Here is a 15607-nt window from a genome sequence, read left to right as displayed (position 1 = left end):
CCTGCCAGCTGTTTCTTTGTAAACTTCTGAACTCTGATGTTTCCTGTCTATGGGGTTTCTTAACCCCATCAAGTCCTGGCTCTGTGGTACTGTATGTGTGTGCGTGCATGTTTGCATGTGCTGCATTGTGTGGTCCTGCCAAGGGGGAAATGGCAGAGGGGAAGCTGCCATCCTACATTTAGAGCCAGCTGGCCATGAGGTGGCATGACGGCGAGTGGAGGGAGGCAGAGTAGAACACTTACTAATGGGCTAAAAGGTTTGCTCTGGCAGTTCTGGTTTACAGGCAGTGTGCTGTCTTAAGATATTCTGGACTGAGCTGTTTACTGGACTGAAGATTTCTGTTTACATAGAAGGCTGGTTTAAATTATGCTTTTAATGTCTTTATATTGCTTTGGCTGAGAGTAGAAGTCGGGCCTGTGTGCGTGAGGATTAGAAACAGTTAAACTTGCTCGTAGCTCCAGGGAAGCGGCCATGTTTCTTCTGGCCAAACTTGCAGGGCCGGATTTCCTTTTGGCTTGCCTGCTGCCATGTGGCAGGTGCCTGATGGGACTGGAGAGGGCCCAATATCCTCTACTCCCCCACCTACCCACCCACATTCTGGTTGGCCCCTCCTAGTCTGTGTCCGACTTCTCTTACATCCCTGACCAAACTCTCACTGAGCATGCTCTTTACGTCACTGCCCAGTTCTTCGCCCTCCTCCTCTCTTTTTCCCCAGCTCCATTTTGCTGCAGAACTCCATGGCGCCTGGCAGTCGACCATTCATGGCCCCTGCCACATTCCCATCTTTAATCCAATTCAAGGCCAGCGGCCAAAATGGGCAGCATTGCTTTCCTCCTCAGGTCGTTTTCTGTTTTTTTCCTCCTGATGCTGGTGTCTGTTGTCACCCTGATGGATCGTGGACTGGATTCGACTCAATTTTGCCGCAGTCCTGGCGCTGGGCCGCTTTCCCGATTTTTTTGTTGTTGGAGGAGGCAGGATAAACAGTGGTACTCCCATTCTTTAAGCTTACTTCTTTGGGAAACCTGGTTTTCAGTGCATTCTAAGATGCAAGAGCTGGAGATTGTACATGTAGCTATTTGGGTTAAAAAAGGTGAGCAGAGATTTTGGTAGTAAGTGTCTTGTAATTGACTAAAAATTTGATTTGGGGGCTGTGCTGTGCTCTAAGCTTCCATTTTTGCCATCTACAAACAAGTAACTAGAAGACTTTATTAAAATATTTGGATGCTTAAGTTGACATGCTTTTCAAAAACTTTCCAGGGTGGTCGGGACAGAAGAACGGATACCGATCCCACTCATGGACTACATCCTTAACGTGGTAAGTTCTTTAACAATGAGTGGTGCTTGAGGCATAGCTTGGCACAGTTGGCTCCACCATGTCTACAGAGACCTCCTGGTGCTTCAAGCCTTGTAGGTTGGAACCCTCTTTGTCTCTTTTCCTCCTGTGCCATGTTGCTGTAATGAGATGACTGGATCTTGCAGCCAGGGTTTTGTCATTATTGCTTCCAGGAACCATTTGTTGTATGTCGTTATTTTATCTGTAAACACATTTTCTAAAGCAAGAAGATCTTATAAATTTTCCTTTTGTAGTAATGTTAAATGTAGGAGGTCAAAAGTGTGATTTTCATCTTTCTAATGGTTCTGATGAAGGATACTACAGTGTTGGTTTTGTTGATTGTTTGTATTGGAGAGGAGGTGTACTTATATGAAACCAAAAATGTTGAGAAAGAATTCGCTTTATAAATTGTCTTTTGAGTCTTAGGAAATTTCCAACAAATCTTTCTCCCTTTGGTCATAAAGCTTCTATTACTTGAAATATAATTTCAGGGCATATTGTAGAATCTGCTAATGATATTTTTTTTCTAATGAGTTCACAACACTTCATGTTTTTCTGTGTTTTTTTATCTTGTAATTTACACAACCTTTTGTAGTTTAAAGAAATGTTACTAATTCCGTTCCTTCATACATATACATTTTTTGTCTTTTTCCAGATGAAATTTGTGGAATCAATCCTTAGCAACAATACAACAGATGACCATTGTCAGGAGTTTGTGAATCAGAAGGGCTTGCTGCCTCTAGTCACCATCTTGGGACTGCCCAATCTGCCTATAGATTTCCCCACCTCAGCAGCATGCCAAGCTGTGGCTGGAGTCTGCAAATCCATATTGGTAAGGAGGAGAATACAACATTTCCCTTTCCAGAAGGTAATTATTACTGCCATCAAGTTGGAAGTACACACAAACCTCTGGAAATCCTGCTCTTAACTCCCAGCTACTCTCAGCCTCCATTAGCTAGAAATTTCTTTTGACCATAAAATATAACTAACAAGGTGTCCTGTTAGCCATTGTGCATTTGGGGACTGTAGTTTGAGGAGACGAATCTTTGTTGCCTACATTGCCTTCACATGCAGAGGTTTCCCACATATAATGCTATAGAAGGAGCAGGCAGCATGTCTCTGTCACTGAATGGAATCATACAGCTGTCCAATTTTGAGAAGTTTAGATTTTAAAAGCAAAAAAGGAGGAGTGAGTTGTAACACATATGCAGTCATAGCCAAGATGATCATGCCATAGTGGGACTGAACATTTTGCTATTTTCTGGGAGTACAGAAAATTTACAGAATCTTCTAATAGTTTCAGAATTCTATTTCTTAGTCTCAGGGGTTCTTTTTTCAAAAAATATTTTGGGATTTAAAAAAATCAAAGCAAATTTATACTTTTTTCTGCTTGCACATTCATGTCCCTGGGTCCTGTGAAACAGGCCAGAAGTGAAAGAAATAAAGTTTTCAGGGAGCAGAACAGCTTTTGGCTGTTCTGGCTGACGTTTGGAAGCAGAGAATGTTCGTATGCAACAATAAAACGTCAAGGTCATACACATTTGTGTGAATTGCATAATTGATACTAACTAAAATCCAGCTTTTGTGGTTGTGGAACTGGGGCTAAGTTGCTACAAAATGTTTATTTTTTTAGTCAGAAAAGTTCTGCTTTGCTGTAATCATAGGATTTTATGATGAAAGTATTGTAGTTGAAAGAGACAAGAATGTAGCTTCTGAAGGGAGGCTGTGAATAGAGTGCTGTGAAAATTCTTCCATGTCGTAGCTGCTCTGCAGTGTCAGGCATATACAGTATTTATTCTCTAATATCAGCATAGATCTTGACAACACTATGAAAATTCTCCTAGGGCTTAATTTGATTGACCATCTGTTTACATTGTTGGGGCTTAAAGCCGGAAATACCTGGAGTAAGAGCAAATGAATTAGAGTTCACTTCCATAATTCTTTAGACTCTACACACATCAAGAATGTAGTGAAGTGGTTTAGATCAAAGACTGTTTCTAGACATATCCAAAGTCTGTAATCTACCCCTCCAGAGTACTGGCCTTTATGCTGCTGCTTATCTCACATGGGAGCTAGTGGTGCTGCTAATAGTGTTTAAGGACATATAAAGCAAAAGGCAGTGAGCACTCCCATTTGTTCAATGTTACATACACAGCTCCTCTGCCAATCATAATATTACTCCTCAGATACCTCCCCTAGTAACTGAGTAAATGTTGCATCATCTGCGAGAGAGAAAGTTAAGGAAACAAAACTAACCAGTTCATTTTAATTTTAGCAACAGTACCAAAAATATTAGTAATTTCAAGTAGCACAACAGATCAAGGTGGTTTCCTCCACATAAACATTGCCAAGGTTTTTGTTTTTAAATCAGCACCATACTTTCAACAAAATAGCAAACACATTCCCATGTAATGATGGTGAAATTGTTATCCAGTGATGCTGAGTAGCAGAATATATGTTCATTCTGTTATAATACCCTGCTAGGTGGTGTAATGTGAAATCACAAAGGTATCAGGATCTGCTTGTGAAGACTGAGCTGCAGAGCACAGCAAGCAGCAGTCAGCAATTGATAATATTTTACACTGCTGGTCAGACTCAGCCTGCTGACTTTCCTCAAACTATTCATGAGGGTTGCATGGATAGCATGTGAAGGTCCACAATTCTGTAAATTTGATAGCCCTGGCACAGCAAGTGAGTGCCGGTGATTCACCTATCTGGTTTTTAAAAAATTACATATGAAAATTAAAAGATTTTGTACAAAATATATTTCAAAAATTAATATGTAATTTTTTTTGAAACTTCTAAAATGTTTTAAATAAATCCAAATTATGAGGTATTTTGGCATAAAATGTTAGCATCAGTTACAAATTTAGTGCAGAACAGTGTTCAGAGTAAGAAACCACATGAAGGAGAACAGTAAAGATTGCTATCTGTAACAAATCTTATACTTTCCTTGGTGTGTCCAATGAAATGAATATCTGCCTTGGTCTCCACTTATGTTGGAACCTGGTTTCTCACTTAAGATGAAACATATAATAGTCACAATGCCTGACTGGTGGCAGAGTGCCTTACCTGATTCCTGGGCCTCCACAGGCCATATTCATCAGCTTGAGAGGGATTTATGTGGGTGGAGAGCTGGGTAGTAGTAGCAGCAGTCCTTTGTAATGTGCCCCAATTTATGTAGCCAAGATGTCTGTATTGGAGGAGAGAGCTTGGTCTGTTTGCAGTTAGAAACAAATATTTTAGAACTTTGAACATTTAGTGCTGAGTAGATTATGTTAGCATCTCTTAGTGCTCACTGCCCATGGCTTCTATATTCCTTGGGTTCCTTGTATAAGGGCTTGCTCAGCTTCTTAATGTTGGTTTGATGCCTGTAAATAGATATAGTGGAATTATAATGATGCCCATTGAGTTAGGTCTTATTGTTCTTACCATTGTTTCTGTCAGAGGGTGTGTCCACTTTTATGCCCAGTTCATTCCATATGCCTCTACTATTCTTCCTTCCTTCCCACCCAATGCTTCTATTTCGTGTTCTTCCCTGTCAGGTATGTTCCTCCAGTGATGTTTGGAGCTAAATGCTGTATTAAAGATTTTGGTGCTTTTCAACCTGTTTCTGTTTACATGCTTGCACAGAGCGGATTTCTCCTCAGGAATGTCAGCTTTGCTTTGACAATTTGAGGGATGCTGCTAATAAAATTTGATGACTTTACATAACTTGCTTTGAGTTGTGAACTTGAGTTTGTTTTCCTTACTCAGTTCAATAGTCCACCATTGGATTTTGATTATGGTATTGGGCATGTGATGCGAATGGGCCTCTCTGGGGGAGCCCTAGTGAATGCACTCTGCATAGCACTGTTTTTTTTATTAAGTGGAGTCATTTCTCTGCACGTGCAGTCACTGCTTCTCTATGATCAGATGGGTTGGAAGGAACCAAAAACATTATCTATCAAATAGCCTGATGTGGCAGGGGCATCTGGAGATCCACTCCCTCACAGAATATATTTTATAACTCAGAGCTGCTGTATTCTGAGCAGCAGTAGTTTAATATCTGTCAGCCGGAACAGGCAGCTGGAAAACTTAAGTAAGTTGTAGTCTCCTGCTGGTGGTCGTGGTAGACTAAAGTCGGCATCCTGTTGGTGGCATATGCAGTCCAGTGTACACCTGTGTATGTTGTGTTTTGGTCATTGCAGAGAATGGTATTCCCTTTTCCCTCAGAAGTGATCAAAACCATGTCCCCTGACTTACCACTGAGCTGCTTCAGTATTCCCCCTTTCTACCTCCCCAGGCCAATCTGTGTCTGGTGATGGGTTCTGGGTTGGAGGATGTGCATCTTTATTTATGTGTACGCATGCATACGTGTTTCTTGTGGCATACTCATAGGCCAGAGGGGGGTCCAGGTGTACAAAGATGCTTGTTTGGTTAATGGAAAAACATTATCCTTGATACCAGCTGCTGGTTTTGAATCTGAAGTCAACAGAAAGGCTTTCAATCATAGCCGCAACTCCCAGAAAGTCTTCCAGAATCTTCTGTGTGAGAGAGAAATGAGTGCCTTTTGTGTGTGGTTAGGTGTTCAATAAGCCATAGACCACTACTTTTAACTGAACATCCTGAACAAGAGCTTGCTGAGGTGGGTATTTTTGAGGTAGAGATCTACACTTTCTGTGCTTCATTTGATGGATGGTACTGTCTTATCTTCTCTGTCCTAGACACTCTCCCATGAGCCAAAGGTTCTGCAGGAAGGGCTGCTTCAACTGGATTCCATCCTTTCTTCCCTGGAGCCTCTACACCGGCCTATTGAGGCCCCTGGTGGTTCAGTCCTGCTACGAGAGTTGGCATGTGCTGGCAATGTGGCTGATGCTACCCTCTCAGCTCAGGCCACGCCCTTGCTCCATGCTCTGACTGCTGCTCATGCTTATATCATGATGTTTGTGCACACCTGCCGGGTAGGACAAGTAAGAGCTCTTTTCCTGCCCTCTTATTTCTACACCTGATCTGGCTGCTACACTCTGCCAGCAGAGCCTAGCTTGACCACTCAGAAGCATGCTGTCTTTTTCTTTCCTTACAGAGTGAAATCAGAGCTATCTCAGTAAACCAGTGGGGATCACAGTTGGGCCTGAGTGTGCTGAGCAAGCTAAGCCAGCTGTATTGTTCATTGGTATGGGAAAGTACTGTACTGCTGTCACTATGCACACCAAACAGGTATGGAACATTTGGAATCTGAAAGGTTTTCCTTTGTGGTGGTAGATAGTTTTATCATCTTCCTTGCTGGGTGGGGATGGACAGCAAGTCGGTTGATTTCTAGATCATAATGTAAATCACAAAAATGGTCAGGACAGAGATGGGCTAGGAGCTTAAATTACTGCTCAGTGGTTTGTTCAAATGTGACCGTCTCAGTGATTTTCTTTGGTAAATGGGTCAGAATTCAAGGCAGTGCACATAATATTGTATGATGCAATGTGGCAAAGTAGAAACCCTTTGTTCATCTCCCCTAGGCAAGCAAAGGAGCTTGAAAAGCAATGAGGGAATGTCCTCTTCCTTTTCCATTATGTTTTCTTTGAGCCACTTGCTTTGGAAGAGCTTTGGAATGATAGGAAAACTGACCTGTGATCCATTTCCTGTGTGTATCAGGTGGCTTTGCAAAATGCCCAGCAATTGTTTGGCTTCTCTTGCCTGGCTTTTCCAGTCAATTCAAAATCTTGGTGGGGCTTAAATTTATCAAGGACATAAAAGGGAATGGCAGGAAGCCAGATGGGAACGTGGAGAAGGCCTCAACTAGCATACAAGTCATAAAAAGCTCTTGGCACTTACTGAGATATTTAGTCCCTGTGTGTCCTGTTATGTGTGGCTTGAAGAGTATTTCATTCATAGTTTTTTGTGGGTTTTTCAGGCTATGTGGCCATGTTCTCTGAAGATGCTAGCCACAGATGCTGACGAAACGTCAGGAATAAATTCTTCTAGAACATGACAACGTAGCCCGAAAAACCCACCAAAAACGATGGATGCCGGCCATGAAAGCCTTCCACTTCACAGTATTTCATTCCTTTGCTTCAGTTTGCTTGAATATATTGCCTTTTGTGATGATGGAAGCTAGTGTGTCCTGCTAGATGAGTGCCTGTTGTGTCTTCTCTTTCCGTATTTGCAGTTTGCCTTCAGGTTGTGAATTTGGCCAGGCTGATATGCAGAAACTGGTGCCGAAAGAAGAGAAAGCAGCTCCCAATGCTCCCCAGGGAGCCAAAAAAGCAGGTATGACTGAGAAGTAGGATTCAGATGTTTCCTCTTGATGAATGAAGAACTTTGATTTCATGGTTCCTCTGGAGTGCAAGGTGCACATGGTTGAAGTTGACAAGAGAAGGGCTCTGTTGTAGTCTGGCCCCACCTTCTGAGTGTCAGAACATAAAAGCTTATCAGATCTTGTTGATATTCTGTGCAGCCATGAGACAGCTATTATGCTTGACAAGTTATTTAACCAGTTTCAGCACTAGTGAGCAAAGATTTCAAACCGTATTGTCTTTAACTATATCAAATGTTTTAGAGACCAAACAGAAGTTGCACGGAAAGCCTCTGCTAGAATCTTAACTCAGAAGTGCTTCATCCAGGCTGATGGTGATGTAAGATGTTACCATATTCCAGTGATGGTGAACCTTTTAGAGGCCAAGTGCCCAAACTGCAACCCAAAACCCACTTATTTGTTGCAAAATGCCATGTCCCTCTGGCTTTCTAGTAACAAACTCTGGCAAACTCTGTGCTGGGGCGATGGCACATGTGCCCACAGAGAGGGCTCTGAGTGCCACCCCTGGCACGCGTGCCATAGGTTCACCATCACTGCCATATTCTAACTTTTAAACTAGCCTGAAAAATCTTCTTTAGTAATCATATTGAGGGATAGCCAGATTGGCAATGTGTGCAGCAAAATACAACAATATCCAAAAGCCTCATAGCAGTGATACCTTTATTCAGCCAACTTAAAAGAAAAAAATATATTATGCAAGGTTTCTATTTCGTTGTATTTTCCTCAGTGATGTTTCTGTCTACTATCTTTCCATTGGGTTTTTCAATTGATGGACCTGGAGTTCCTCTGAGTAGGATTATGTGGAAATAGACTGGAAAAACCATGTTTTTATGTGGACTTGACACATAAACGCCAGTATCCAAGGTTGCTAATGTAACACATCTTTTTCCTGCAGATAGTGAACCAGAAGCTGTGGCAGCTGGGACCATAGAGTCTTCTGCTCAAGGTCTGCTAGAAGGAATTGGTCTAGATGGTGATACACTGGCACCAATGGAAACAGATGAGCCTAGTTCCTCTGACCCCAAGGGGAAGTCAAAGATCACCCCAGCCATGGCAGCCAGGATCAAGCAGATCAAGCCCCTCCTGTCAGGTGAGAGCATAAGACCATTGGGAGCTGTTAAAAAGAGAGATTGTGGGAGTGGCATTTGGGTAATAAATCAGATAGGGAGGTGCCTGATAGTCATTTGCACTCTCATTCACCTTTCTCTCTTAGCCTCCTCTAGGTTAGGCCGTGCCTTGGCTGAGCTGTTTGGGTTGCTGGTAAAGCTGTGTGTGGGTTCCCCGGTACGACAACGCCGGAGCCACCATGCTGCCAGCACTACTACTGCTCCCACACCAGCTGCACGCTCAACAGCATCAGCACTGACCAAGCTCCTCACAAAGGGACTTTCCTGGCAGCCCCCACCTTATACACCCACACCCCGCTTCCGGTGAGTCTTGCCTACTGTAATTTTTGCTCTGGACTTGTAGGTAGGAGGATCTGTGTTACTTCTTTTTTTTGAAGTGTGAGGAATGGTTTTGCAGGATCATCTCAGTTTAGGGCTTGGCTAACTAAACCCTATTTTCTTCTAGGTTGACTTTTTTCATTTGTTCTGTGGGCTTCACCTCACCAATGCTATTTGATGAGAGAAAATACCCCTACCACCTCATGCTACAAAAATTCCTGTGCTCTGGTGGTCACAATGCACTCTTTGAGTAAGTTACATGCTACACTTCCCCCCAGCCTTAAAAGACTGAAAGTAGAATTTGTAGCTTCTGAAAAGAGAAGGAATTGTTTGATCTTATGCTTTAAAATTTAATAAAGTATTAAAAATAAAATAAATAAGGAAAAAGAAGGAATTCTGATGTTGAAAGTGTGGATGAGCAGCTAATACACTCTTAGCTACATTCTTAGTACATTCTTGGCTGCTTTGCTTGGCTACACGGATTGCTAGTGATTACTTAGGGGTGTGCAATAGGTGGTGGGAGCACAAGAAAATATGGGGAAAATATCTATATGGGATCTGTAGAAGGAACCCAATATTGGTTTAGATGCTTATAAGAAAAATATTCAGATCCATTTCAAGCAACAAAAAGCTTAAGAAATTGTAGCTTTGTTTATCAAATGTGTTTATGTGTGTAACAAGTTTCTCTCCCACCCCCCACCCCCTTTTGCAGGACTTTCAACTGGGCCCTCTCTATGGGTGGCAAAGTTCCTGTTGCTGAGGGATTAGAACACCCAGACCTCCCTGATGGCACAGGAGAGTTTCTGGATGCTTGGCTTATGTTGGTGGAGAAAATGGTGAATCCTACCACAGTGCTGGAGTCTCCCCATTCCTTGCCAGCCAAGTTGCCAGGTGGACAGAATTACTTGCAGTTCAGTGCCCTGCGCTTCCTTGTGGTAACTCAGAAGGTGAGCAGCCAGGGCTTCTTTCCTTTTTGGTTGTTACAAGGACTGTGTGAAAATAAAAGTTATGTAAGCTAGTGGATGTCATTATGAAGTAGTGTTTTAGATTTATTGATAGTAAATTTTTGATCTGTCCAAATGAGAGGTTCTTCTGCAGTGTAGGTAATGAAGGTGACCAGCTTGTATGCTAGATCTTCTTTATAGCTGTTTGTGAACTGCTTTAGATCAGCCCTATCTAACTAGGCCAGTGGTGAGGTATCATGGGGGGTGGAGGGGATGTCCAAAAAATCTGGAAGGCATCAGCTTGGGGAAGTCTGCCTTAGGAATCCAAAGCATTATACAGTATAAGCATTTAATATTTGTTTATATCCATAATGATTTCATATGTGCTCCAGAATTAGCTACAAATGCAATATTAATTAATTAGTTCAGTGTACAGCATTCTGAGAATCCCTGTATCGTTTTGAAAACACGCTTTAAGCCAGCACACAAAGTGATACATCACCACCATCACCTTGCCTTCCGTCATTCCAAAGGATGATGCCAAATATTCATCATCAGCTTGTCTGTTCTGTGCTTCAGGCAGCCTTCACTTGCATCAAGAACTTGTGGAACCGCAAGCCACTGAAGGTATATGGAGGACGCATGGCAGAGTCCATGTTGGCCATCCTATGCCACATCCTGCGGGGAGAGCCAGTCATTCGTGAGCGCCTTGGCAAAGAGAAAGAGGGAGCACGCAGTGAGGAAGAAGGAGGGCAGGAGGAGGGTGGTGCCCGAAGGGAACCACAGGTGAATCAGCAGCAGCTACAGCAGGTAAAAATAAGCATTTTATTCCATTTCTACACAAAACCTGTATTCTGGACCTAGGTCCTCCCGTACAGCGGATGTGGCAGACCTTTAAAGTGGGCTACCAAGGACCACGTCCCCAACCTATACATCCTACTTTTGCTCTTAACTGCTGTCTGCCTTTCTCTTTTCAGCTGATGGACATGGGCTTTACAAGGGAGCATGCCATGGAGGCTTTGCTAAACACCAGTACCATGGAACAAGCCACTGAGTACTTGCTGACACATCCTCCACCACTTATGGGTGGAGTTGTGAGGGTAAGGCCATTTAACAGTAGTAAGATTACTAAGCTATAGGGAGTATTTTCCTGAGTTGGTTTAGAGACCAGAGAAATGTATTGCTGTCCCCCACATACTCATGGTGCTCTTGGAGTAAATAGCATATCGCATAAATTAGCTAATTAATATATCTGTGGTGTGTCTAGCTTGCAGAATTACTATACTCAAAAGAAGGTTCATTCAGACCGGTTTCAGGCTGAAGGTTTCTTCTGGTGGTCAGTCACTAACTTTACAGAGTTGTTTCTATGTTGTATGGCAGGATCTAAGCATGTCTGAAGAAGACCAGATGATGAGGGCCATCGCTATGTCACTGGGACAAGACATCCCCATGGACCAAAGGGCAGAATCCCCAGAGGTAACACACCTTCATAATGTGACTTCATAATGTCATGGGTTGAAGGACCACTGGGGAGGTTCTGGGAAAGAGAGTCCTAGTACACGGGTGGACCAAGTGCAGCACGTGGGCTCACGGATCTGTTTTTATTGATTTGTTACGAGAAGATACCTGCTGTGAAAGTCTATGTCTTTACAATTAAAAGCGCAATAAATACATACAACATATAAAAATAGCACCATCCACTGCAGATTATTCTACTCTAACCACTTAAAGGCTGAAGACCTGTTTGAATTAAAAAGCCTTTGCCTGCTGGCAAAAATTGAATAGAGAGGGGACCAATGAAAGGTCCCTTGGGAAGGGATTCCATGGCCTAGGAACAGGTACCAGGAACAGCTCCCATGTCCTCACCAAACAAGCTTGGCGGGGATGGTGGGATTGAGAGAAAATCCTCCCCTGAAGACCATAAGACTCAGGCAGGCTTGTGAGGTGGTAAAGGTGCTCAGATAGTGTGGACTTCAGCCATACAGTATACAGCCTTATAACTCATAACCAGCTGTTTGTGCCTGGAAATTGGACAGTAGACGGTGAAGCTTTCAACAAGGGAATTACATGCTTCCTGTAATCCTGTGTTCTTCTGGCCCTCAGTCTTACTCCTTCCATTGCCCTTTTACTGGCCAGCAAAAGGGTGAATAAGCACCATTCGAACCCTCTTAGAATGGCAGGTCATCTTTTTTTATAGGATGCATCCCAAACACTACGTAACATACCAATTTTTTCAAAATTATATGTAGATTTTGACCACTCAAGGCTTGAGGGTTTTTTGTTTTGTTTTGTTTTGTTTCCATTTTGAGGACATGTTGCCAGCCTGCAATCTTTAGAAGGTCCTAGGGGCAAAAAAAGATTGCTTTGCTGGACCTGCTGCATTTGCCCACAGCTGCTTCAGCAGGTCCTGGGATTTAAAAGGTTGCGGAGAATCCATAGGTCAGCTTGGAGACAGTGGGTCACTAATAGTTGAAGACCATCCTGTTCAGAGATGCATTCCCAGGCATTGCGTGACTATTATTTGCTATTTGATGTTTTTAATTTGTTGCCTGTTTTATTGAACCCTTTCCTGTATTGTTATGTATTATTTATATGTATTATGCTACTATTTCTTAGATTGTACGCTATAGACAGGTTTACTCGTATCTATTTTATTGTTTGTGTGTACAGCACTGTGCAAATCTACAGTGCTATATAAATAAAGCATAATAATAATAATAGTGAGACAGCTGTAAATAGCAAAATTGTGGCTTATGCTTAAGAGGGTAGTGGAGGAAAGATTAGTCTCTGGCACTGCAAAAGCCACATGCTTAGCCAGCCTTTTCTGATCTTTAGGAAGCTGCTTGCCGAAAGGAGGAAGAAGAACGCAAAGCCAGGGAGAAACAGGAGGAAGAGGAAGCAAAGTGCCTTGAGAAGTTCCAAGATGCAGAACCCCTGGAGCAAGAAGAACTGCACAGCTTTACAGATACAATGCTTCCTGGCTGCTTCCATCTGCTGGATGAGCTCCCAGACACGGTGTACCGTGTCTGTGATCTCATCATGACTGCCATCAAACGCAATGGGGCCGACTACAGAGACATGATCCTCAAACAAGTGGTGAATCAGGTAAGATTACCTTGTCAGACCACTTGATTTCCTTTTATTATTATTATTAATAGTATTTATACCCCGCTCTTCAGCCAAAAGGCTATTTCCTTGCAGTGGGAAGAGTTGGAGGCGATACACACTTTATGTGCCTTCCTTGCCCTGGGGAGGAAAGCCACAGGTTGTTATCCTATATGGTCTAGAATGGGGAAAAGGTTGCTCTAGTTTAGTCTTCCCCTAATCTGGGTTCTTCATTATGTTTTGGGCCAGCATAATGAATTGTGGTACAAAATATGTGGAGGGACCTCTGTTGAAAAGTTGAACAGACATACCAGATAACACAGTTAGAACTTTGAGTAAGGGATTGAGTTCGAGCTTTGATTTGAGATCTTGGAAGGCAAATATAATTTGTTATTAGGAGTACTTTGTAGGTTTTGTGACAGGGCTGCTTTGAACACATGTTTTGTTTCTGTGCAGGAAAAATCTATAACCTTGTTAGCACATATTTCACCTGTTTATGGTGGGAAGCTCGGTAGACACAAAGGCTTTGAGTGTAGAGTAAACATGTAATGATGTGTACATAGTTGCATTTCTATATGAGAACAAGTAAAGAAAAGTAAAAAGAATCATGGGAGAACCAACATGTTGCTACCAACTGCATGTTCTCTCACCCTGGATGTATGTAAGGGTCACAAAGGGGCAGGCTGTTTTATTCATGAAGCGTGAGTGTCCTGCAGATTTGGGATCATAGTGGTTAGTCATAGTTCCTCCTGATGTGCTCAGTGCCTCTGAGTACAACTAGTTCCTTCTTGGCATTCGATGCTTGGGGAAACTAGGATATCCAGTTTGGTATAAGAAGGCATCCATCCATGAGTGAACTCTTTCCCACCATACAAAGAAAGGCACAAACCAAATGACAAATTTAGTGCCTGATAAGCTTGGGGTCCTCTTCCAGTTCATCCTTACATATGCCAAGGGGTTCCTCCTCCAGTTTGATTTGCCTCATTTACTAGCAAATATTTGTGTGGCCTAATATTCTAAGCCTCTGAATCATTTGTGAGTGAAAGTCTTAAATGTTTCAGAATTACTAAGAGATATAGTCTCACTGATTGGCATCTACTCTCTCCATTGATAATGTGCCCTTTGTTCCAGGTGTGGGAAGCTGCTGATGTCCTTATTAAAGCTGCCCTGCCTCTTACTACAAGTGACACAAAGACTGTCTCAGAATGGATCAGCCAGATGGCTACCCTGCCACAGGCCTCGAACCTGGCCACACGCATCCTGCTCTTAACATTACTTTTTGAGGTAAGACTGAAGAAGAGGAAGACTCTCTCTTTCCTGGGCCAATTAGCCATATCACTTTCTGGATGGAATAGATCTGGATACTGATGGAATTTCAGTAAATACTAATGTGTCCTATATAGTTCTCTTGTTAATACGTTGTTTCAGTTGTTAGATTATATCCCCCTCTGCAAAATATAAAACGTAAATGGTTATAATTATTTCATATAGATCTTTTGGAATTAAAACTCTAGAAGTGTCCTAGTTTTTTGTTCTGTGGCTGCTTTCGTTCTTTGCAACTTGCTCATCACTAAAGGTCCCATTGAAGAGACATCCACTGGAAGTTCTTCAGGACCAGCTGTTGGAGCATCATTGATTTAGTAGGAGGAAATTTGTGGGCTGCTTTGAAAAATCTGCAAATACTCTTTCAAATACTCTTAGTACTAAGAATCGGGGTTCTATACTTGAAGTAGCTAAATTTCACAATCAATATAAATCATTTATGGTAAACCTCTGGTTCAGATACTAGAGGCTCCCAGTTGACCTGTCTTACTTTCAATGGAGAAAAGTGATTTCCTTTCTAAGCCTAATTGGAACATTTGATCAAGGATCAAAATTGGTCAAAATTGGTCCCCAGACCAATTGAGAGCAGTTGATTTTCAGTTCTGAGCCCAGGAAATGATTTTGAATATGGAACTGAATAGCGCTCAGAGTCTTTTCACAGAAGAATCCCCCTGGATTGCCCCCAAGATGTCTTTGATTCAGCAGTGTGATTTAGAGCCAAGTGTGGGGGAGCAGTTTTCCTGCTGTTGTAAATCAATAGGGAAATCCTTGCCAATCTACTGCAAACCTTTCAGAGGTCTACCTGCAGATTAAAATCTGAACAGTCCTTGGTTCTTCAGGTGTCCTCTCCCTCAATCTGAAACCTGGCTGGCAAGCACTGGATCTAGGGCTTTCTTAGTGGACTGTGGTAGTGCCTGTCTTCCCAATGTGGGCAAGCCTTGCCAACTTTCTTCCTGCATTCAGGTAGATGAAAAAATGTTTTTATTTAGAAAATATTAATGATTTGTTTCTCTGAGGTATTAGTATTACTATATTTATATTTTCCATAAACATTTTGAAGTGCAAAGCAATACAGAAGAATATTTTCTGAAAGTGAGAGTGGTAACACTTTGGTTGCATTTTATGAAGATGGAGTGGGTACCCATGTGCCTCCAGATATTGTACTACA

The 15607-nt window shown here is 42.3% G+C and overlaps 1 protein-coding gene across 10 annotated transcripts in view; it reads left to right on the top strand.

Annotated features, from left to right (window-relative positions):
• LOC149322916 (E3 ubiquitin-protein ligase HUWE1) overlaps positions 1–15607 on the top strand; it is a 131742-nt gene that overhangs the window by 63494 nt on the left and 52641 nt on the right. For 9 of the 10 annotated variants that reach the window (XM_089484705.1, XM_089484709.1, XM_089484703.1 and 6 more), the window contains 14 exons: positions 1258–1315; positions 1989–2165; positions 6040–6285; positions 6399–6532; positions 7476–7576; positions 8518–8712; positions 8836–9052; positions 9195–9317; positions 9780–10014; positions 10591–10821; positions 10989–11111; positions 11392–11487; positions 12847–13116; positions 14248–14400. In XM_089484705.1, the coding sequence (XP_089340831.1) occupies positions 1258–1315; positions 1989–2165; positions 6040–6285; positions 6399–6532; positions 7476–7576; positions 8518–8712; positions 8836–9052; positions 9195–9317; positions 9780–10014; positions 10591–10821; positions 10989–11111; positions 11392–11487; positions 12847–13116; positions 14248–14400 (2359 nt within the window). Of the gene's footprint in view, positions 1–940; positions 1091–1257; positions 1316–1988; positions 2166–6039; positions 6286–6398; positions 6533–7475; positions 7577–8517; positions 8713–8835; positions 9053–9194; positions 9318–9779; positions 10015–10590; positions 10822–10988; positions 11112–11391; positions 11488–12846; positions 13117–14247; positions 14401–15607 lie in introns of those variants that run through there. The other variant, XM_089484708.1, reaches the window with a different exon arrangement.

Source organism: Sceloporus occidentalis, unplaced genomic scaffold (genome assembly GCF_023333645.1).
Source record: "Sceloporus occidentalis isolate IW3139 unplaced genomic scaffold, rSceOcc1.0.p SCAF_1, whole genome shotgun sequence".
NCBI classification, from domain to species: Eukaryota; Metazoa; Chordata; class Lepidosauria; order Squamata; family Phrynosomatidae; genus Sceloporus; species Sceloporus occidentalis.
Note: the sequence above shows the minus strand (reverse complement) of the source record. Positions and strands in the feature narration are given on the sequence as shown.